At 48.0% G+C, this 24,811-nt stretch overlaps 1 protein-coding gene across 5 annotated transcripts in view; it reads right to left on the bottom strand.

Moving 5' to 3' along the window:
- LOC146788640 (putative cation-transporting ATPase 13A4) overlaps positions 1 to 24,596 on the bottom strand; it is a 106,311-nt gene extending 81,715 nt beyond the window's left edge. For 2 of the 5 annotated variants that reach the window (XM_085635848.1, XM_085635849.1), the window contains exons 1-2: positions 21,879 to 22,077; positions 17,358 to 17,459 (exon numbers count right to left, since the gene is read on the bottom strand). In XM_085635848.1, the coding sequence (XP_085491974.1) occupies positions 17,358 to 17,459; positions 21,879 to 21,941 (165 nt within the window). In that variant the 5' untranslated portion in view covers positions 21,942 to 22,077. Of the gene's footprint in view, positions 1 to 17,357; positions 17,460 to 21,878 lie in introns of all 5 variants that reach the window. The other 3 variants (XM_085635851.1, XM_085635847.1, XM_085635850.1) reach the window with 3 other exon arrangements.
- Between the last annotated feature and the right edge of the window lie 215 nt (positions 24,597 to 24,811).

Below are 24,811 nucleotides of genomic sequence, written 5' to 3'. Positions count from 1 at the left end.
AATTGCATTTAAGGAATCGCAAATTGAGATTCCTTAAATACAATGCATTAAAGTAAAGTAATTAGTGATTCCGCTGATAGGGAGCGCAAATTACCATGAAGTTGAACTTCATGGTAATTTGCAAAAACTTTGAAAAATGCACGAAAGTGCATTTTTCAAAGTGGTAGGTTACACACACATGTCCTTTGGACATGTGTGTGCGCAACATTTGTACACAGATCGATTTCAGGGGTGCAACAGGGTGTCGTTTTGACACCCTTGCACCCTTGAAATTGCATTCTCAATTTGCAATTCTCTAATTGAGAATCACAAATTGAGAACTTCCTCCCATTCATTCCTATGGGCCTCTAGGCTCATAGGAATGAATGGGGAGGTATTCTTAAATTGCGACTCGCAATTTGCAACTCGCAATTAAGAAATATTTAGAAATCGCTATTTTGTAAGTGATTTCTACATGCATAGGCTTTTGCGATTCCTTATTAGGGAATCCTTATTTTTCGCTAATAAGGAATCGCATATGGCATTTTTGATGCATGTGCTAGTTAGTGTTCAGGTGCCCATAGGATAACATGGGCTGGCACCTGGACACTTCCAAGTTGACAGCTCCATTATAGTCCCTCTGAAAAATTTCATGTTTGGAATAAAACAACTTGTCTCAAGAAACTCAACTTTTTCCCAAAGTCAGATTTAATGTGACATGCACCGAGGTGGCTACCTTACAGGTTGCCCACCTGGTTACCCCAGCCTTTCCTGTGCCATGGCTGGCAGCCTACAGCTGCTGCCACCGAGACAGAAATTGGACCCCTGCCAGGACGTGTAAACTCTCTCAGATGTCAGAAACAAAGGGCTGTCAGGGAGGGAGGTGTCACCTCCCTCCCTGACAGGATGACTAGTGGAGGGGCATGTCTGAGTAATGAGCTTCTAAGCTTACACCGCCTCTGATATGCAGGCAGGCTTCCTCTCAGAGGAGGGAAAGGCCAACTCTCTGCCCCAGCCACATTTGCAACTCGGGCAGGTGGGAAAATAAGCTACTCAGGAGCAATGTTCCCTCTAATTTATTTCTTCTGTGTGCAGCAGTGTAGGATCTCTGGTGCTGCAGCCATGGCTATGTGCGCCAGGAACCAGACTGCGCGCGTGGGTGCAGCGCCAAATATCACTCCAAACTTATGCTTAAAAAACAGAAAAGACAGAGCATTTCGTCACATATAGCCCCACATTAAGGGTCTTAAGGCAGGTTTGCTATTTGGAGACACACGCCATGACATGACTTGGTTACACAGGCAAGTACAGTTCGGGTTCAGAGAAGCACAAGACTCCAATGGTGGAACCATCATAAGATTGTACTGCTGTAGGTGTAATGTTACTTGTTGTATTATGTATCTGGATGCAGAGACAGAAAGAAGAAGCAAAATACCAGCCGGCGGCACACTGGGCGGAGAGATTTCTAACTTACGAGCGACCTAAAAGAAATGCAGCAAGTCCAAAAGCACGACGTGTTAAGCAGGATGATGCTCAGACCTGTCCAGGCCGCCGCTCTGTCAGCGGGCACAGGAGCTATATTGTTGGCCACGCCGGCAAATTATCTCCAAGCAGTTCGAGACGGCTGAGTCGAGTCCACTGGGTGAGGGAGAGTGCACCGCTGTATCATGCAGTCAGGATACAGCGGTGAGACGGCCGATCGTCACCAGTGGAGAGTCACGCTGCCGACGGCAAGAACAAGAACTAGAGATCGAACACAGTAAGTGTAACCCCCCAGCCACTGTCAGGCACAGTGCACCAGTCACAATCAGACTGATTGAATTTTTGGAAAGCGCGTGATATTCTTTTTTTGGAAGTTCCCGTCTGCCTATTGAGGAACGTCAAAGCGGTAAGCCATGCACAGGGTACGGTAGTGCGCCAACTTGCTGTCGCCGCTGTAAACTTTAGAACACGAGTTCGAGAATTACCTGGTGTGCATTCTAGCACCAAATGTCAACGTTTCGCCGAATACATCTGCCTTTGACAGAATTACTGAATAGCGTGAGCCACAGTAAGACCTGAGCTACAACTATGAACTAAGTGGTGGGCAAATTAATTACTGTTTTTCTTATTGCGGTGGTGGCTGCGGGCACAGAGAGGGTCTGGGATTGGACTGATATAGTCCACGCGGGGCCTCAGTGGCAACGCACTGTGTGCATGCTTACCGGCCGTCACAGTGTCGTCAGCGTCGGTGACTGAGACTGTGCAGGATCTTTCTCAGTTCACTAGCCTCACCCTAGAAGGCATTGCTGCTGCTTGGGTGGGCGGCTGGCTCCATAACACAGCATGCAAGGGACCCTGTAAGAAGCAAAAACTGCTGTGAGCCAGAGCGATAACTGCCTGCGGCTCCCCATGCGCTCTGACACATCTTTAAATTGCAGCTATAGCCGTTTCCTTCCTCCCGGCTGAAGCACCAGAACACGTCGCAGCTGAAGACTGAAAGCAAAGCTGCTCTCAGGCACTGGTGGAAAGCAGCAGCCAGGCAACTCACCCCAGGGCTGACACCTTCTCCACAGAAACATTGGCCATTAGTTGTTATTCAAAAGGTCTGCAAAGGCCTGGACCTGATACTATGCAAAAACAACAATTGATGGACAGAATGCAGAACAATGTCATACATTCACCCCAGTACAGAGATCGGGGCCTAAATCCATCGTTTTTTTGCTCACCATGCCCTTCCAGTTTGAACCCAGCCATATGCAAATCAGTCTTGACCCTGTGCCCCATGGGAACAGTCCAGCCCGAACTGCCAAGCCAGGTCCTCCCTGGACTGGAAACAAGCATCCTAGGACCGGTTTCGGGCTTTCAGCCCTCGTCAGCCAGGATAGCTTGATTCCAGTGGCATGGAGAGCAAGGGACTCACGTCTGAGCATACCCTTCCCACTCGGGGTGACAAATGCAAAAACAACAATTGATGGACAGAATGCAGAACAATGTCATACATTCACCCCAGTACAGAGATCTGGGCCTAAATCCATCGTTTTTTTGCTCACCATGCCCTTCCAGTTTGAACCCAGCCATATGCAAATCAGTCTTGACCCTGTGCCCCATGGGAACAGTCCAGCCCGAACTGCCAAGCCAGGTCCTCCCTGGACTGGAAACAAGCATCCTAGGACCGGTTTCGGGCTTTCAGCCCTCGTCAGCCAGGATAGCTTGATTCCAGTGGCATGGAGAGCAAGGGACTCACGTCTGAGCATACCCTTCCCACTCGGGGTGACAAATGCAAAAACAACAATTGATGGACAGAATGCAGAACAATGTCATACATTCACCCCAGTACAGAGATCTGGCCCTAAATCCATCGTTTTTTTGCTCACCATGCCCTTCCAGTTTGAACCCAGCCATATGCAAATCAGTCTTGACCCTGTGCCCCATGGGAACAGTCCAGCCCGAACTGCCAAGCCAGGTCCTCCCTGGACTGGAAACAAGCATCCTAGGACCGGTTTCGGGCTTTCAGCCCTCGTCAGCCAGGATAGCTTGATTCCAGTGGCATGGAGAGCAAGGGACTCACGTCTGAGCATACCCTTCCCACTCGGGGTGACAAATGCAAAAACAACAATTGATGGACAGAATGCAGAACAATGTCATACATTCACCCCAGTACAGAGATCTGGGCCTAAATCCATCGTTTTTTTGCTCACCATGCCCTTCCAGTTTGAACCCAGCCATGTGCAAATCAGTCTTGACCCTGTGCCCCATGGGAACAGTCCAGCCCGAACTGCCAAGCCAGGTCCTCCCTGGACTGGAAACAAGCATCCTAGGACCGGTTTCGGGCTTTCAGCCCTCGTCAGGCAGGATAGCTTGATTCCAGTGGCATGGAGAGCAAGGGACTCACGTCTGAGCATACCCTTCCCACTCGGGGTGACAAATGCAAAAACAACAATTGATGGACAGAATGCAGAACAATGTCATACATTCACCCCAGTACAGAGATCTGGGCCTAAATCCATCGTTTTTTTGCTCACCATGCCCTTCCAGTTTGAACCCAGCCATATGCAAATCAGTCTTGACCCTCTGCCCCATGGGAACAGTCCAGCCCGAACTGCCAAGCCAGGTCCTCCCTGGACTGGAAACAAGCATCCTAGGACCGGTTTCGGGCTTTCAGCCCTCGTCAGCCAGGATAGCTTGATTCCAGTGGCATGGAGAGCAAGGGACTCACGTCTGAGCATACCCTTCCCACTCGGGGTGACAAATGCAAAAACAACAATTGATGGACAGAATGCAGAACAATGTCATACATTCACCCCAGAACAGAGATCTGGGCCTAAATCCATCGTTTTTTTGCTCACCATGCCCTTCCAGTTTGAACCCAGCCATATGCAAATCAGTCTTGACCCTGTGCCCCATGGGAACAGTCCAGCCCGAACTGCCAAGCCAGGTCCTCCCTGGACTGGAAACAAGCATCCTAGGACCGGTTTCGGGCTTTCAGCCCTCGTCAGCCAGGATAGCTTGATTCCAGTGGCATGGAGAGCAAGGGACTCACGTCTGAGCATACCCTTCCCACTCGGGGTGACAAATGCAAAAACAACAATTGATGGACAGAATGCAGAACAATGTCATACATTCACCCCAGTACAGAGATCTGGGCCTAAATCCATCGTTTTTTTGCTCACCATGCCCTTCCAGTTTGAACCCAGCCATATGCAAATCAGTCTTGACCCTGTGCCCCATGGGAACAGTCCAGCCCGAACTGCCAAGCCAGGTCCTCCCTGGACTGGAAACAAGCATCCTAGGACCGGTTTCGGGCTTTCAGCCCTCGTCAGCCAGGATAGCTTGATTCCAGTGGCATGGAGAGCAAGGGACTCACGTCTGAGCATACCCTTCCCACTCGGGGTGACAAATGCAAAAACAACAATTGATGGACAGAATGCAGAACAATGTCATACATTCACCCCAGTACAGAGATCTGGGCCTAAATCCATCGTTTTTTTGCTCACCATGCCCTTCCAGTTTGAACCCAGCCGGTCCTAGGATGCTTGATTCCGGTCCAAGATGGGTATTCCCAGACGTGGGACCCGTGCTCACTACGCCACTGGAGTCAAGCTATCCTGGCTGATGACGGCTGATTGCCAGAAACCGGTCCTAGGATGCTTGATTCCGGTCCAGGGAAGACATGGCTTGGCAGTTCGGGCTGGACTGTTCCCATGAGGCACAGGGTCAAGACTGATTTGCATATAGCCATGTCTGAACTGGGGTGGCGTAGTGGGCAAAAGAACGATGGATTTAACCCAGATCTCTTGACTGGGGGAGAATGTCTGCATTGTCAGCATTCCGTCCATCATTTGTTTGTTGGAACCTTCTGGACCTGATACTAAACAGAACTGACTGCAAAACTGAATTCATTCATTTGTAATGTGCCATTTCTGTATATGTTTACTTTAAGAGTTAGTCACTCATGGATCACCTCCAGAACACTTTTAATACTCCTTTCTATTGATATTTGTTCTTTGTAGTATGTACAGATAACATCGAAAAATTCCATCTTTACGTGATTTTGATTATTTGTGTACTGTCCGCAACATCAAAATATCTGCCCTGCGCTCATTTGACTTCAGCAGGAAGCGCGTAGCCGTATTACGGTGCAATAAAGTGCAAGGGCGTGGGGGGTGGGAGAGGTTTTAGGACGATTGCTTTACTTCTATATCTTCTGGGCACACAAATCATATCAGTATCTTAACTTTCCATTTCAGGGGTTTTGAAGCACTTTCAAGATCTGGCAGGTCTTATTGATCGAGAGGGTGTCCTTTCCAATAGTGATCTCTTTCCATGCACTTCTTCCCTTTTTTGTTGCAAGCTGTTCTTAATCATTCCTAATTCACCAACTCCCCATATGTTTTCACATCATGTAAGACAACAAACACAGTCTGGTTTGATATAGATTCCCCATCAAAGCCGCAGAGAGGGAGTGGTCCTTTATGGGGAGATCTCATTGACTGGATCTCATTGACTGCTTCCACAGACAATATTGTTTTTCTCTGCACAGGTGAGGCCAGAACATATATTCTTAGATTGCAATACTTCTCTTTGCTTCCGATCTCTGTAATCCATTTCAATATGTCTATCTTTTGGGACACCGCTCTGTTCAGCCATGTTTGTTTTCCATCTCCGAATAAGTAGCTAACATATGAAATGAAAGGAGGGGGAGATCCAGATGTGTGGTGTCTGTTCTGGAATTATGCAGCTGAAAGCTATCTCTTAAAGTTTTAGAAAAGTCCTTACAGCGTCCATTTGTTGCACAGTCATGCGTTGTAATTAAAATAGATATTTTCACAATGGCCCACTATTAGCCCGCAGCCGCGCTCCATTAAGAATAGACAAGCATCAAGTCCAAAGCACGACATGTAAAGCACACGTCATGCTTTTGGGCTTACTGAGTTACTTCTTTCAAAGGCTGCGGCTGAGGCTGACTGTGGACCATTGTGAAAATATTTATGTTAATTGAAGTGCAAGACGGTGCTGCAATGAGCAGCAATCCTTTCACAAATGACAATGTCTGTTGGCGCCCCCCCCATGGCCACCTCTACCACAGAGACCCTCACCACCGCCCTTCAACAGCGCCCCTCAAGTCTCCATAACCACTGTCTCTCGGATTCATTTAGTTTTATAGCACCACTCATACGAGTCTAAGGTGTCACAGCACTTTACATCACACACACATGGCACAGAGACAATCATAGGTGTGCAAATCAGTGAACAGCAAATGTTACATCAGACAGGACCACAAGGTGTAGCAGAAACATATCATTGATACTGGTAGGCAATATAGTTAGAGAGTGCTTATTGTGGAAAAGTACAAATTCAGAATTTAAAAGGTAACACCATTTTTAGGGGTTCTCTTTAAAAACAAGAATTCTTTTCTACCCAAATAAACCCTTTTGGTAAGATCAAGATAATGAAAGATTGGGAAAAAAAACTTATAGCTCTAACAAAATACTTGCAGTTTACACGCAGCTGTTTGATGACAGTTAAAAGCTCAATGCTCTATATTAGGATTTTGACTTGCAACCAACACGTACCAAAAGAAGCAGCGACCCACTGACCTATTTACATTACAAAGCAAAACCAACGGGGATGATGGAGGGAGTGTTGAAGATTGCAAGCATTGGAAACTGGAATGGCACGGTGAGCAAAACAAGGATGGATTGAGGCCCAGATCTCTGCACTGGGGTGAATGTATGACATTGTTCTGCATTCTGTCCATCAACTGTTGCTCTTGCATTTGTCACCCCGAGTGGGACGGGTATGCCCAGACGTGGTTCCCGTGATCTCCATGCTACTGGAATCAAGCTATCCTGTCTGAAGAGGGGTGAAACCCCGAAACCGGTCCCAGGATGCTTGTTTCCAGTCCAGGGAGGACCTGGCTTGGCAGTTCGGGCTGGACTGTTCCCATGAGGCACAGGGTCAAGACTGATATGCATATGGCTGGGTTCAAACTGGAATGGCATGGTGAGCAAACAAACGATGGATTTAGGCCCAGATCTCTGTACTGGGGTGAATGTATGACATTGTTCTGCATTCTGTCCATCAACTGTTGTTTTTGCTATTTACATTACATGCACTTTGTTATCGGCATGGTACACGTTCTTAGCAGCAGGCATTTTAACCCACTGCTCTACCTTTGGATGAGTCAAAACTTCCACTAAACAAACCTCTGTCTCTTTCCAGGAAGACGATTAATCACAGGAGTTACCTAGACATTTTAATTGATCGCTATACTTGGAAAAATGACGCCCCCACCCCAGGTCAGTGCCCGGTGCCGGCCCTGGGCACAGCTTTCAGCCAAAGGGTTTGTCTGCATGGAGAAACTTCTGCCCTTCCCTGCACCCAACTCTTCACTCGAGGACAGCACCCTCATTATATGTATGTCAGCTGCAAGCAGCAAAGCCTGGCAGCGGTCGTGGCTTCTCTCCATGCGCAGCTCACAATCTGGCAGCCAACGACTGCTGTGGATAACTTTCAGGAGGCTTGGCTGCAGGAAGCCCACAAGCAGGATGTCTGCTTTATACGTAGCTGCCAAGGTTTCAGATTGCTTGTGTGTGACATTTTCATAATTTCAGTGTAATTATGAGTGACATTTCAACAACTATGAGTGACACCTCCTCGCGAGTAAAATCCACACATGAAGAAGAGGAAAAACCTATAAATAACAGAGATTGCAGCTATCTGAGCAACAAGAAACTCTAAGAAACTCCTAAAACTGCTGCAAAGCACCAGAAATAGAAGGGCACAAACTTCACAGAAGGGCCTGGTAGTGATAAATGAAGGCCAAATTGCTGGTTTATTGAAGTAAAACAACTGGTGAAGACGTGCGCCACAGCTGCAGACCCTGGACCCCAACTAACGAACAGCCAAAGATCTGTACTGCTGAGCCCAGTCAGTACAGAAGTGTGAGCAGAGTTGTTTAGAAGTACTTTGGCACTAGAGTGAGTGACACAGTACAGGCCAGCTCAGTCACGGCGACTCCGGTCATACTATGCACTTTACATGCAGCTCAGTCGCGGCGACTCCGGTCATACTATGCACTTTACATGCAGCTCAGTCACGGCGACTCCGGTCATACTATGCACTTTACATGCAGCTCAGTCGCGGCGACTCCGGTCATACTATGCACTTTACATGCAGCTCAGTCACGGCGACTCCGGTCATACTATGCACTTTACATGCAGCTCAGTCGCGGCGACTCCGGTCATACTATGCACTTTACATGCAGCTCAGTCACGGCGACTCCGGTCATACTATGCACTTTACATGCAGCTCAGTCGCGGCGACTCCGGTCATACTATGCACTTTACATGCAGCTCAGTCGCGGCGACTCCGGTCATACTATGCACTTTACATGCAGCTCAGTCGCGGCGACTCCGGTCATACTATGCACTTTACATGCAGCTCAGTCACGGCGACTCCGGTCATACTATGCACTTTACATGCAGCTCAGTCGCGGCGACTCCGGTCATACTATGCACTTTACATGCAGCTCAGTCACGGCGACTCCGGTCATACTATGCACTTTACATGCAGCTCAGTCACGGCGACTCCGGTCATACTATGCACTTTACATGCAGCTCAGTCGCGGCGACTCCGGTCATACTATGCACTTTACATGTAGCTCAGTCGCGGCGACTCCGGTCATACTATGCACTTTACATGCAGCTCAGTCGCGGCGACTCCGGTCATACTATGCACTTTACATGCAGCTCAGTCGCGGCGACTCCGGTCATACTATGCACTTTACATGCAGCTCAGTCACGGCGACTCCGGTCATACTATGCACTTTACATGCAGCTGATGCCTTTGATGGTAGTTAGGAGGTGACAAGGTCACAGAATGTGACAAAAGTAGTAACTCCATGAGCTGCCCACATACAATAATTGTTCTGTGATATGCAGAATACACGTTCTTTGCAGCAGGGATTTTAACCCTCTGTGCTACTAGTGAGTCAAAAGTTGCACAAGAGAACTCTGATCTCTCTGTAGCAGGAACTTGAATAAACACCACGTTATCTTAATCTTACTCACGGATTCACTGAGTGCTGGGTAAATCATTCCTGCTGCTACTCAGCCTGGTCTCTGTAACTGGAAACTGTGGGGTCACTCACTGCAGACAGTGCTGTGATGCACTGGGGGCAAGACTGGACCATCTGCAGCTGTATATTGTAGTAAGGCTGAGTGGTCATGGTGTGGCACGCTTTCCGAGCTGTGCCCTACACCTTTAGACACACGTGCCCATTCTCAGTCTCACCATGACTTGTACGGTCATCATGGAACCCCCACGACCAGGAGAGGGGAGTACTGTCGAGGAGGCCATGGAGGTTGTTTAATTTATTAATTCTGTGGGCTGCAGAAGCAATTCTTTGTCGTGACAGGAATTTGAAATAAAGACATCCTGTTGCTGCTCAGCCTGCACTGACCAGAAGCCCCTCAGTGACACTGCAGGGCTGGAGGACAGGGGTGCCGTCCTGTAAGGTGCAGCTCTGTCTCATCCAAGCTGTCAGCTGAGTAGAGCGCACATGCATCCAGGGGCGGCTCTTCCATTGGGGCGTGGGAGCATCGCCTCACTGCTTTTTTGAAGTGTGAGAATGCTTTTTTGAAGTGTGAGAATCAGAAACATATAATAGTAAAAGTGCCATTTTATGTTTCTGCTTTATGCACTGCGAGAGAGAAGAAGTGCTTGGTTGGGGGTGGGCGGGCGGGTGGGCGGTCCTACTCGAGGGTAGGGGGGAGTGGCTTGCCCACTGTTGTGGCCTCTGACTGTTTGGTCATACGCAGTCTCCCTTTACCTCTATGTAGGCTGAAAATGGCCTCCCTTCAGGCACCCGACTGGGAGCCGTCCGCACCAATCAAAAAAATGCTGCCATTGCAGCGTTGTGATTGGCTTGGGGACGGGAGGGAGGAAGCCTGCTTCCTGACACAGGACCCGGCCAGGAGAAGCAGGAGCTGAGGTGGCGGTGCGTGACCCAGGGGAAGGTAAGTTTTTTATTTTAATTATTGTCCCGCTTCCCCCCGCAACACCCCCCCCCCCGCCTACATTGCCGGCCGCGACTGCCTGCCCCGCATTTCTCTCCTTCCCCAGAACCTCTCAGCTGATCAAGGATTTGAGTGGGATGAGGTAAAATAGCAAAGTGTTGAACTCCTGCCAGGCAGAGAGCTGTGAGGTATGTTTACAACCAGAGTCTGGGAACTGATTGTCGGATGTCAGGTGTGTGTGCTTATCCTGACCTCAGCAGAAGCTGTGTTAATCCCCGCTTCAAATCAACAAATGGCATTAGAATGCAAAGCAGTCCAGAAAGGAGCCCCGAATGAGTGGAGGGCCGTGTGCGGGCCTTGGTGAGACTGGCAGTAATCACTGTGAGGGAAGGGCAGTGTGGGCCTTTCCGGGGCTGGGTATGACCGGGGGATATGAAGGGCTGCGCGAGCAGTGCTTAAATTATAAAAAACAAAAATAAGTTGCAGGCTCTCGTGAGGAGGCCACTTCAGCTGGCTTCACCCATTGCCCCAATGGCACTATCAACACAGCTACAAGTGTCCCTCCTCTGCGTGTTAACTGGCAAATGCAACGCCGCACTCGGCGAAGACTACACACCATGCACAACCACTGTGCATTATATTTTACAGCCTAAATTAGAACATTGTTGGCACACTCCTGGTGTATATACTCGTTTATATTCTTGGTCTTTCCTTAAAATGATCCTGACCATCTGGACACGGGACACCCATCTAAAGCCATAAAAGGTTTGTCTTGTTTTCGAAACAAGAGTCGTGCAGCTCCTAAGAGCCTTCAATTTGAGATCAGACAGTGCAATTCTAACAGAATTTGTCGGCTCGGCGCGGTTTTAGCTAGGCCTGGGCGAAGCACTACGCTACGCTCGCGTAGTTTGCGAAGTTCGCCCTACTTCGCACTACGCAAATTGCAGGTAGCACAGTGCGAACACGCGTAGCGTAGTGTTGCGTAGTGCTGCGGTCATTTTTTGCTTGCTCGCGGTCCTCAACGTCAAGTTGGCGACCGCGAGCAAGCAAAATGACATCCCGGCGAGACTTTTTCCTTGTTCGCGATCAGCATCATCAAGTTGGCGATCGCGAGCATGGAAAATAAACCTCCCGGCGAGATTCCCAACACGAGTAGGTCAGGTTTCTCATTGCGAGGGGTCGCGTATGCTCGCGACCGCTCGCGATGAGAAACTACCAGTTCGCACTGTGCAAGATGCCATTTTCAATGATTGCACAGTGCCGGGTGCTTGTCCGCACTGTGCAATCATTGAAAACAACATCTTGCACAGTGCGAACATGTTACTACGCAGTTCGTGAAGTGCTACGCGTAGCTCGCGTAGTGCGAACTTCACTTTGCGTAGCTTCGCAAAGTGCTACTTCGCGAACTACGCCCACCCTTAGTTTTAGCATGCTGTGATCGGTGATATATTCCCAGTAATATTCTTAAAGTGCATACAGCGAGCTTCATATCTTTCTAGGAAGCCAAAGTGAACTCGTTTACATTGAATGACTCACAGGGTACAGTCGCTCTCGAGGTTCATTTCTGCTCTTGGCAGAACATCGTGCTCCGCCAAAATCAAAGCGCTGCCTGCAGGTTAGACCGCATTACTCACTAGTCAGAGAGTTCGTCTTTATATCCCTGTGTTAGGAAAGTATTTATCAAAGTGCTCTTTCTTTGAACATGTACAAAGGCAACCTCACAAAAAGGTTCTCCTTCACTCTGCCCTACTTGGCTTCAAGAAGGAAAGATGGCGCCCCCTGTCTTCTGCTTGACCCATCTCCCTGTTAACCTCAGTGGGTTGACCCATCTCACTGTTAACCTCAGTGGGTTGACCCATCTCACTGTTAACCTCAGAGGGTTGGCCCGTCTCACTGTTAACCTCAGTGGGTTGACCCATCTCACTGTTAACCTCAGTGGGTTGACCCATCTCACTGTTAACCTCAGTGGGTTGACCCATCTCACTGTTAACATCAGAGGGTTGGCCCGTCTCACTGTTAACCTCAGAGGGTTGGCCCGTCTCACTGTTAACCTCAGAGGGTTTGCCCGTCTCACTGTTAACCTCAGTGGGTTGACCCATCTCACTGTTAACCTCAGAGGGTTGACCCGTCTCACTGTTAACCTCAGTGGGTTGACCCGTTTCACTGTTAACCTCAGTGGGTTGACCCATCTCACTGTTAACCTCAGAGGGTTGGCCCGTCTCACTGTTAACCTCAGTGGGTTGACCCCTCTCACTGTTAACCTCAGAGGGTTGACCCGTCTCACTGTTAACCTCAGTGGGTTGACCCGTCTCACTGTTAACCTCAGTGGGTTGACCCATCTCACTGTTAACCTCAGTGGGTTGACCCGTCTCACTGTTAACCTCAGTGGGTTGACCCATCTCACTGTTAACCTCAGTGGGTTGACCCGTCTCCCTGTTAACCTCAGTGGGTTGACCCGTCTCACTTTTAACCTCAGTGGGTTGACCCGTCTCACTGTTAACCTCAGTGGGTTGACCCATCTCACTGTTAACCTCAGAGGGTTGGCCCGTCTCACTGTTAACCTCAGAGGGTTGACCCATCTCACTGTTAACCTCAGAGGGTTGACCCGTCTCACTGTTAACCTCAGTGGGTTGACCCGTCTCACTGTTAACCTCAGTGGGTTGACCCATCTCACTGTTAACCTCAGAGGGTTGACCCGTCTCACTGTTAACCTCAGTGGGTTGACCCATCTCACTGTTAACCTCAGTGGGTTGACCCATCTCCCTGTTAACCTCAGTGGCTTGACCCGTCTCACTTTTCTTGTTAAATAATTTTTATTGAAGATAGCAATGCACGGAATTACAGAGAATGAACTGAGCCAAGTAATAACAAATATTGCAAAGAATAAAGAATTTTACAAAAATCAGTAAAACAGAAGATAAAAACAAGGGTGATATACATTAACGCGATGAATATAATCTAGGTGAATAAGGAAGGTAGAGAAAACAGAAAAAAGAAAGAAAGTATATTTAAAGTAGGTAAATCATTTTCATATAAAAGAGAGGAGGAAAAAGAGACAAGAAGAGGAAGGAAAAAGAGAGAAATGAAAGGAAAGGAAAGGGGAGAAGACAGAGAAGTAAAGAACAATAGGGAAATATTAGGAGAAGATAGAAATTATGGTGTTGATGACAGAAAAGAAGTAAAAGGTAGCCAGAGAAGGTCAGATTTAATTTGTAAATGAATAGAGGATTGAGGAATAGAGGCAATTCTGTGTTCATCACATATGTAATTCCACCAATGAAAAAAGGACAATTTTGAGTTGTCCTTCCAACAAGAGAGTATAACTTTAAAAGCAGCAGCAAGAAACAAATTCAGTAATGGTGAAACAGGAGGCATTAGATCAAGGTCCGGTGCCACAGTGCCTAAAAATACATTCTGAATATTAAGGTGTACATTGTAAGAAAAAATCAAAGAACATTTTGACCATATATCATTCCAAAAAGTAAAAACCTTAGGACAGTAGAATAATAAATGTGCTAAAGACCCTTCAGCATTAGAACAGGACCAACAAGTTGATGTAACAGAGTGGTTAAATTTATGTAACACAAGGGGAGTGATAACGACTCTATTATAAATGAAAAATAAGGACTGTGTGATATGAGCAGCTTTGGAGGTCTTAAATAATTTCTGCCAAAACTTATCCCATTGAGATACCGATAGGGACACAGAGAGGTCATGCTCCCACTCCAGTTCCACCTTAGATTTAATCCGTGTACAGATAGGCGTAGATAAAGATTTGTAGATAAAGGAAGCACTAGGAGTAACATCAGGAGAAATTTGAAATAGTGAGGGGACAGGAGGAGGGGAAGAAGGTAGTGGAAGCGGGAGGAATTTCTGGAGGCACCCCTGAAGTATTGGAGCTAAAGTATCATATTGCTGGATACAGGAGTCAGGGAGGTGAAAAGATTCTTGCAATTGAGGGAAAGAGAGAAGCACATTATTAACAATCAGTTGATGAACATAAATAATGCCCTTTTCTTTCCATTGTTTGTAGTAGAAAGATTTGTGGCGAAATTTGATGAACTTGTTAAACCAAATTGATGACGCTAGAAAGGATTGATAGGGATTCAATTCCTTACAAAACAATGAGTTTAACAAAACTTGAGAATTTTTCAAAATAGGATATTTGGAAATAAAAGTACAGTTAGACATGTGAACAACATCTCGTATTGAAAAGTCATTTAACAATGAGCATTCAACTTTAACCCACGGAGGTTGAGGAAGGACCCCATAGTCTTTGGATAAGGCAAAAAATTGACGAATCAAAAATGCATTATGGTATAAAATAAAATCAGGAAATCGCACCCCCCCTTCATTCTTAGGTCGAATCAATTTAGACAACGAGATACGTGCATGTTTGTTATTCCATATAAATTTGGAGCATAACGAATTAATCTGGGAAAAATAATATTTAGGAATTTTAAAAGGTAACATAGATAGAATAAACAGTATCTGAGGGACAATCATCATTTTAATTGTATCGAGTCTACCCCACCAAGAAAGGAACAAGGGGGACCAGAGATTTAACAAATTACTGATTTTAAGTTTTAAGGCAGAGAAATTATTAGATAATGTATCACGAATATTAGAGGAAAACCAAATGCCGAGATACTTAATTTTTTGAGGACACCATGTGAAACTAGATGATTCAAACATATATTGATAACATGAGGGATTTAAGGGTAAAATCTCCGTTTTAGAGAAGTTCAATTTGTAGCCTGAAACCTTAGCATATGAAGCGATTTCCTTCAGAAAGGGGGGTAGGGAAGAAACTGGGTTAGACATATAAATAAGAACATCATCAGCATATGCAGACAACTTAATTTGGTGAGATTTAAAATGAAAACCATTAATGAGAGGGTTATTTCTGATACGTTCCAAAAATGGTTCCAAACAAAACAGGAAAAGTAATGGTGAGAGAGGGCAGCCCTGACGAGTACCTCTTTGAAGGGAAAAATAAGGGGAAAAAAGACCATTGACAAAAATACATGCTTTAGGGTTGGTGTATAACAATTTAACATATGAAATAAACTTCGGCCCAAAACCAAACCATCTCAAAGTATGAATTAAAAATTCCCAATTGACACGGTCAAAGGCCTTTTCAGCGTCCAGGGATACAGCAGCTAGGGGGGAAGGATAGTTTTTGCTAAGAGCAAGGACATTGGAAAACATTCTGGCATTATCCGAGGCTAAACGGCCTTTAACAAAACCAACTTGGTCTGGATTTATGAGCAAAGGGACAATTTTTTCTAAACGAGAGGCCAATATTTTTGCAAAAATTTTACAATCGTAATTAATGAGTGAAATGGGACGGAAGTTTTTACAATAGGAGGGATCTTTGTCAGGTTTGGGAATCACAATGATAAGGGCTTCCAGAAAGGAACCTTCAGCATGGGAGCTAGAAATAAAAGAGTTGAAAAGTTCCAATAATTTAGGCGCAAAGATTGAAGAGAAAGCAGAAAACAGTTCAATTGAAAAGCCATCAGGGCCAGGTGCTTTTGCTTTCTTCAGAGCTTTGAGAGCATCAATTAATTCTGCTAGGGAAATATCTTCTTCAAGGGATTGGAAATTATCTTGGGAAAGATTGGGTTTAGGTATATCTCGGAAAAAAGAGGCGAAATCTTCTTCAGAGGGCTTGGTAGTGTCCCTGTATAAGAGATTGTAATATGATTGAAATGTGGCAGCAATATCAGCGTCGGACGAGAGGAGAGAATCATCCATTTCTGAGTGAATGGGGCCAATGGCTTTACGTTCCGATTTGATTTTTAGATAATTTGCTAGCAGTTTCCCAGCTTTATTTTGGCCCCCGTGATATTTTGACTTAATCTTGAGGAGAACATTGCAAGCATCGTTTGTTACTATTTTATTCAGGGTGGATTTAGCATTGATTAAGTCTTGAAGTGATGAGGGAGATTTGGAGGAATAATACGTGTGTTCTAATTATTTTATGTGGGCTAAAGTGTCTTTATATTTAATGCGTAGCAGCTTCTTCTTCTTGGAGGAGTAGGCAATAGTAAAGGCTCTGAAAGATGCTTTAAAAGCATCCCAATTGTTATGTAGGGAGGTATCTGAAGAATGATTGAAAGAAAAAAATTCCTTAATAAAAGAGGTCGCTTCTGAAATAAAAGTAGGGTCTGATAAAAGGAAATTATTGAACCGCCATCTGCCCTGTTTGCAAGTAGTAAGAGATAAGTCAATATGAGTGGAGACAGGGGCATGATCTGATATAAAGATAGACCCAATGTCAGAGGATTGTAGACATGGTAACAGTGGTTTGGATACAAGAATATAATCAATACGGGACCTGGTATGATGTACAGGTGAGAAGAAAGTAAATTCGGAGGAATCAGGGTTACATGTTTTCCAGGTGTCAAAAAGTGGGCGAGAAGAGATGGCTGTTTGAAATGATTTGTGGGTTTTGTCAGGTTTGAATTTGCACTTGGATTGCCTATCAGTGAACGGGTCCAACCAATTGTTAAAATCACCCCCAACCACAATGTCAGAAGTGGAAATTGACAATAGTTTCAATTTTATAGATTGCCAAAATTCAGTGTCTGGCTTGACAGGCCCGTAAATATTGAAGAAAGTCACTTGTCTTTTATTAATGAGAACCTCAACAAGTACCCACCGACCATTTGGGTCACACTCAGATGATATAATCTGTGCATTAATAGACCTGTGAAATAAAATAGCGACACCACCATGACGATCAATAGCAGGAGAGAAGACAATCTGATTTACCCATTGGCGTTTAAGCTTAAGTGATTCTTTATCATTGCAGTGGGTTTCCTGTAAAAAAGCAACTTGGGCGTTAAGTTTAGCAAGGTGAGACAGTACCTTCTGACGCTTGACGGGGTGACCCAGACCACGAACATTCCACGAGACGACATTAACCATACTTCTGGATGCAGGGGAACGAACAGTAATAGGGCCACAAAACTGCAGAATGGACAAGATAAAAATAGGAAGGACATTTTACAATGAGTAAGAAAAATGACCAAATCTTAAGAGATAAGTCTATACATGAAAACAAGGGTGAAACTGAGAGGAAATAGAGGGAAGGAAAAGAAAGGAAAGAGAGAAGGAGAGAAGGAGGAGAGAAAAGTAAAAGGGAGAAATAGAGAAAAGTAAACAGATCAAGGAAAGACATCCAGACCTGTAAAGAGAAGGAAAACCTGAGAGCGGAGAACGAGGTGACACCGAAGGACGCGGATACATAGAAAGCAGACGCAGAGAATAATAAATGGGCGATGGGCCCAATAGGCAAACAGAGAGACAGAAACTCAATGGGGTGAAACAAATAAGTCAACCAGAACAGTTAAAAAAGGAACAATTCCAACATTATGACCAAAGTTTAAGAACCAGTAGCCATGCCATGTGAGGAGAAATTATGAAGAAAAAGTTTGAGCTTCTCCGGATCCTCAAAGGAACGTGTGCGACCATCATGAGTTATCTTGCAAAGGCAGGGATGAAGAATTCCATATTGAATATTAAGCTGACGAAGCTGAGGTCGAAGAGCGAGGAATTCCTTGCGTCTGGCGTTAGTAGCAGTAGAGACATCTTGAGATATATAAATGTTATGGCCAGACCAAATAAGACGACGCTTGATTCTCACAGCCTTCAAAACCTGCATAAGCTCTGTGAATTCCAGGAACAACATTATGATCCCTCGAGGTTTGTTGGATGATGGTTGAAGGCGACCCAACCGGTGCGCTCTTTGAATGTTGAGGGGATTGGATGTGGACTGAAGATCAAGAAGCTCAGGCAGAAATTTTTGTAGGAATGAGACAAGGTCAACCCCTTCAACATTTTCCGGCAGGCCAAAAAGGCGTAGGTTATTTCTACGATTTCGATTTTCAAGATCCTCTGTGTGGAGTTTTAGTTTGAGAATTTCTTGCTCGAGGGAAGGAATCTTTACAGAGACATCTTGAATGTTACTAACCCGTTGCTCAAGGTCTAATACTTTACTTTCCATAACCATCCATCGTTCCTCAATTTGTTTGAGCCTGTCGTTGGTAGCGGACATGAAAGGCTGAAGGCCACGGACCTCATCCAGAATGGAGTCCAGAACAGGGTTCTGTGATGAAAGGATTGGTGAAGGTGGATCGTTTTTGTGCCTTTTCGGTTTCGTACCAGAGACCGATGGCCTGGACACATGGGAATCACTAGCCATCTTTTAGAAACAGAAAGGCGGACACCCAAGGGTATAAAAATCACCAAGGAGATGAAAGAGCTTGACGGCACAGTACTGGAGCAACGAGGACACACCACACCAACCGGGATATTACGTCAAATCAAGAAGAGCTAGTTGAATATGGATGTAGTCCGCAATTCCAGGAAGATAAAATCTATCCCAGGATGGACACAGTCATAGAAACCAATAGAGCCATATCGAACTTGAAAGTAGCCCAGCAGCGGTATGTAGAAATCACCTCACAGAAGTAGAGGCAATTAGGGATAGTAGGTCAAGCTGTCCAGCGCAGGAGAGGAGAAGCACATAATCCGCAACATATGGCAAGGCAATGCATTGTTGTAGCAGAGAACGCTGACATGCCAGTAATCATGCCCCGTATTTGGAGTAGCTCATATTAGGGGCACAGAATAGGTACATAGCAGAGGACAGCCTAGGTTGATAACAATTCGTGAGGGGGATGCGAGCGCCGTGAGGAAACGCATCAAAATGGCGGCCGCTCTCATCTCTGAGGAGAGAGAAACGCCGCTACGGTGAAAACCGTTGAAGCAGTGGGTTGCGGCAAACAAAAGCAGCCAGCGGACTCACCGCAGCATCCTAACAACAGGACAGTCCCCACGGAGAGAAAATCTGCTTGAATACAGGAGGAAATAGGGTTCCGAGTCCCGCGACGTAGCGGAGCTCAAACAGGATCCGCCATGACACTTCGGCGGTCAAGCCACGCCCCCCGACCCGTCTCACTTTTAACCTCAGTGGGTTAACCCATCTCACTGTTAACCTCAGTGGGTTCCACTGAACCCGACCTGCAAGTCACTGATTATTGCATAGTGAAGCCCAGCCAGCCTCACCGCATAGTAACGCACTTTCCTACATACATTGTTTCGCTGTACGCAGGCGATGCACTCCTGTACCTCCGCGACACACGAGAGTCGCTTCTTAGCGCTAGTGGAGTGGAAGGACGGGTTTGGGGACATTCTGGCCTCAGACTTCATTGGGACAAGTCCTGCCTCGCCCTCTTCCCAGTGACCAAGAGACTGGCGACGAGAGGACGGACTCTCCCTCACTCCAGACTCACCTGGAGGGATGAGGCACTACAGGACATGGGATGCACATGTGTGTATTGTGCGGTTTAACATGGCTAACTCAATAAAGAGATATTTCTTGGAAAGACTCTTCGTGTTCATTTTAATTGAAATATTAGACTCACACGTCTGAAATCTAGCATTTCTTACAGGCAAGTCCAGGGGTCCCTCATGGCTGTGAGTCAACTGGCACCCCTATATTTCATCGATATAAGTAAAAGATTAGTGGCATGATTACCGCTGGGGTCACCAGTGCGAGAACCGTTTTTCCACTAAATACCAAACTATGGAGCGTGGATCAACGCGAACCCCCAGCTGGGAACTCTCACTCCCCCCCCCTCCCCCCTCCCCAAGATAAAGAAACTTTAGAGTGAGCGTTTTCTCTTTCAAGTTATTAGAACACAAATAAATGTGTTTATGAAGACAGTGTGCTTTGTTGACTGTCTTTCCTACAGTATGTATCACCATCTGACATCTCTGGGATCCTGGGCAGCTCACTTTATTCCTCGGAGCCACCGTTCCTGTACGTGCCGTTAGAGAGCGTTTAGAAGTAAACTGAATTCAAGCTTTAGAACTCTACAGGAAAATTTATTGAGCAGTATACCTTGCCTGAAAGCGCCTAACAGCTCCTGATTGTGAGCTATAAAAATAACCTCTTTCGAAAGAATCTTCAAAAATGTTGGCGCCTCCCTAGCAGAGCATCAGATGAAACAGGTGAAACCTGTGAGAATGTTCTAGCACCGTAAGAGGGGAGAGTGTGAAACAGCGCCTAGACTAGAGCGCCAAAAGAGGCAGAGAGTGAAACAGCGCCTAGACTACGGCGCCAAAAGAGGCAGAGAGTGTGAAACAGCGCCTAGACTACGGCGCCAAAAGAGGCAGGGAGTGTGAAACAGCGCCTAGACTGCGGCGCAAAAAGAGGCAGAGAGTGTGAAACAGCGCATAGACTAAGGCGCCAAAAGAGGCAGGGAGTGTGAAACAGCGCCTAGACTAGGGCGCCAAAAAAGGGAGATAGAGTGAAACAGCGCCTGGACTACGGCGCCAAAAGAGGCAGAGAGTGTGAAACAGCGCCTGGACTACGGCGCCAAAAGAGGCAGAGAGTGTGAAACAGCGCCTAGACTACGGCGCCAAAAGAGGCAGAGAGTGTGAAACAGCGCCTAGACTAGGGCGCCAAAAGAGGCAGAGAGTGTGAAACAGCGCCTAGACTACGGCGCCAAAAGAGGCAGAGAGTGTGAAACAGCGCCTAGACTACGGCGCCAAAAGAGGAAGAGAGTGAAACAGCGCCTAGACTACGGCGCCAAAAGAGGCAGGGAGTGTGAAACAGCACCTAGACTACGGCGCAAAAAGAGGCAGAGAGTGTGAAACAGCGCCTAGACTAGGGCGCCAAAAGAGGCAGAGAGTGTGAAACAGCGCCTAGACTACGGCGCCAAAAGAGGCAGATAGAGTGAAACAGCGCCTGGACTACGGCGCCAAAAGAGGCAGAGAGTGTGAAACAGCGCCTGGACTACGGCGCCAAAAGAGGCAGAGAGTGTGAAACAGCGCCTAGACTACGGCACCAAAAGAGGCAGAGAGTGAAACAGCGCCTAGACTACGGCGCCAAAAGAGTCAGGGAGTGTGAAACAGCGCCTAGACTAGCGCCTAGACTAGGGCGCCAAAAGAGGCAGGGAGTGTGAAACAGCGCCTAGACTAGGGCGCCAAAAGAGGCAGATAGAGTGAAACAGCGCCTGGACTACGGCGCCAAAAGAGGCAGAGAGTGTGAAACAGCGCCTGGACTACGGCGCCACAAGAGGCAGAGAGTGTGAAACAGCGCCTAGACTACGGCGCCAAAAGAGGCAGAGAGTGTGAAACAGCGCCTGGACTACGGCGCCAAAAGAGGCAGAGAGTGAAACAGCGCCTAGACTACGGCGCCAAAAGAGGCAGAGAGTGAAACAGCGCCTAGACTAGAGCGCCAAAAGAGGCAGAGAGTGAAACAGCGCCTAGACTACGGCGCCAAAAGAGGCAGAGTGTGAAACAGCGCCTGGACTACGGCGCCAAAAGAGGCAGAGAGTGAAACAGCGCCTAGACTACGGCAGAGGCGCGCGGTCTTACCATCTCGTTCTTCTCCCCTTGTTTGAGCAAGGCATGGCGGTGTTTCTCGGGGTCCTCCTCCATCCAAGGGGTGCAGCTGCCCTCTCCCCGCTGCCCGGGAGAAGCCGGGCTCAGAATTCACGTCTCTCCGCCTCCTCCACCCTGGTTATTGAGTGTCCTTTCCACGCCCCTGATCACTTTTATTCGCAAGCACACACCTTCCTAATTAATGACAACTACTGGAGCTTTCAACTCCTCCCTGGACACAGGCTACCCCACACAAATGTGTAGGCCTGGGCGGTAAATTCCGTCCCGTTCGCGTTCTCTGCGGAATTTGCGGAATTTCGCGTTCCGCGGAGAACGCGAAATTGCCCAAAAATCTGGGTTCCGCGACTTCGCGAAATTTTTTGCTTGTTCGCGTTCTCAATATGCGTGTTCGCGAGATATTTCACCCCGAGCACGCAAACAGCGATCGCGAACAGGAAAAAAGTATCGCGAACAAGCAATTCCGCGTGTTCGCGGAATTTCTGCGTGTTCGCGGAGATTTTTTACCGTTTCGCGGAGATTTGCATAACGCGATTACGCGAATTACGCCCACCCCTAACCCTGTGCTTCCTTCTGGCAGAAGCCCTCAGTGCCTCTGATGTGAATCCTGTGCCTGCCTTTGGCAGAGCCCTGTGTGAGCCTTTGGAGGGAGCCCTCTGTGCCTGTAAAGGGAATCCTGTGCCTGCCTGTGGCAGAGCCCTGTGTGTGCCTGTAGAGGGAGCCCTCTGTGCCTGTAAAGGGAATTCTGTGCCTGCCTGTGGCAGAGCCCTGTGTGTGCCTGTAGAGGGAGCCCTCTGTGCCTGTAAAGGGAATTCTGTGCCTGCCTGTGGCAGAGCCCTGTGTGTGCCTGTAGAGGGAGCCCTCTGTGCCTGTAAAGGGAATACTGTGCCTGCCTGTGGCAGAGCCCTGTGTGTGCATGTAGAGGCAGCCGTCTGTGTCTCTGATGGGAATCCTATGCCTGCCTGTGGCAGAGCCCTGTGGGTTCCTGTAGAGGGAGCCCTCTGTGCCTGTAAAGGGAATCCTGTGCCTTCCTGTGGCAGAGCCATCTGTGCACCTGTAGATGGAGCCATCTGTGCCTGTACAGGGAACCCTGTGCTTGCCTTTGGCGGAGCCCTTAGTGCCAGTGTAGAGGGAGCCCTCTGTGCCTGTAAAGGGCCTGTGGCAGAGCCCTCTGTGCACCTGTAGATGTGTGCTTGTAGAGGGAATGGTGCCTGTTTGTGGCGGAGCCCTCTGTGCACCTGTAGAGGGAGCCCTCTGTGTCTGTAGAGGGACTGTGGCGGAGCCCTCTGTGCACCTGTAGAGGGAGCCGTCTGTGCTTGTAATGGGAACCATGTGCCTGCCTGTGGTAGAGTTCTGTGTGAGCCTTTAGAGGGAATCCTCTTTGCCTGTAGTGGGAACCCTGTGCCTGCCTTTGGCAGAGCCCTCTGTCCCTGTAGAGGGAGACCCCTGTGCCTGTACAGGGAGCCTTGTGCCTGTGGCAGAACCCTCTGTGAGCTTGTAGAGGGATCCCCCTGTGCCCGTAGAGGGAGCCCCCTGAGCCTGTAGAGGGAGCCCTCTGCATATGGCAGGAACCCTTTAAATAGGAGCACAACGGATATCTGTAAATAACCACAGAGAGGGAGAATGACGTGGACCGTTGGCCATGTGTTGGCCACAGGTACTTCTGGATTCCAGTGTCAGTGGCACCCTATCTTTCAAGCCCTGGGCAACTATTTTACAACCAAGTGCATTCTGGGAGCTGTAGTCTTGGTTTGCACCCATTGATCAATCTGACCAGCGTGTCCGAGAAGAATGAAGTGTAACAGGACTTGAGAGGCCACCATTATCAGGACCACTCTTGCCACCATTAAAGGCCCTTTCCCTTGCACACTTGCGGCACTAGAGCCTGGTATTTATCGGCTTTAGATAGGGGTGGAGCCCACAAACTGTGAAGGAGTGGGGTAAGGCCTGAGATATGTTGTCCCAGCCCCAGTGGTGACTCCTCCGATGAGGCCTGTTCCTCCCTGTGGTCAGAGGTCGGTGAATGCCGGGGAGCTGGAGGCTGACGTGGCTGGTCCTGCCTGGCTCCTAAGATGGTGGCGCTCGCTGATGTCCATTGATCCGGACCCAGCAGCTGGGCCCGGGCTGGGTTGTGTAGAGAGCCATCCGGACTCTCTCGGACAATGTATCTCTGTAGATGCATCCCCACACCCCTCGGGGCGGGCTCGTCCCGAGGGGATAAATAAACGTGGGCGAGACCGCACGTGGTCTTCTAGCCCAGAACGGTACGCTGGTGTGTGCGTGTCCTTTACTATAACGTGATAGTAGTAACTGCGACACCAGGCCGCGCCGCGCTACACTGGTGACGAGGCCGGTTGCGCCCTCGCGTGCATCACATAAGGACCGGCTTGCGCGGAGGGTGCGGAGCCCACCCGCAACGCCCCTGCCCCTGGCGCTCACCTGGCGCTGCTGTGAAGTCACGGAGCCCACCCGCATGCTGCCGGTGAGGAATCTGTGGGCGGTGGCGCTGCGCGCCGTCTGTGGGGTGAGTGGCTGCCCGGACGCCTCCGCATCCTCCCCTGGTTCTCCTGCCCCCAGCGCGGGGATTCGAGGAAGCGCTTCTTCCCGTGCTGGCTCCCTGCTGCCTCGGCGGATCTCCAGATAAGGGGCCTTTCCGCAGCTGTCCTGGGCCTGCCTGCCGGTTTGCTCGCTCGCTCCGAGTGAAGCAAGTTTGGGCCACAACAAAGCCAATAGGCCCACAAGTGAGCAGGGGAAGTGAACAATAAAGCAGTTTCAACAGAAAAAAAAGGAAAGGAGGAGAAAGGGGATAACAACAAGCACTGGCAAAGCCAGACCAGTGTGGACAGTGAATAAGGGGAAATAAAGAGTAACAAGCATTGGCAAAACCAGCAAGTGGGGGCAACAAGAGT

Source organism: Triturus cristatus, chromosome 11 (genome assembly GCF_964204655.1).
Source record: "Triturus cristatus chromosome 11, aTriCri1.1, whole genome shotgun sequence".
Classification (NCBI taxonomy): domain Eukaryota; kingdom Metazoa; phylum Chordata; class Amphibia; order Caudata; family Salamandridae; genus Triturus; species Triturus cristatus.
The sequence above is the reverse complement of the archived record's forward strand: the minus strand, read 5'-3'. Positions and strand labels throughout refer to the sequence as shown.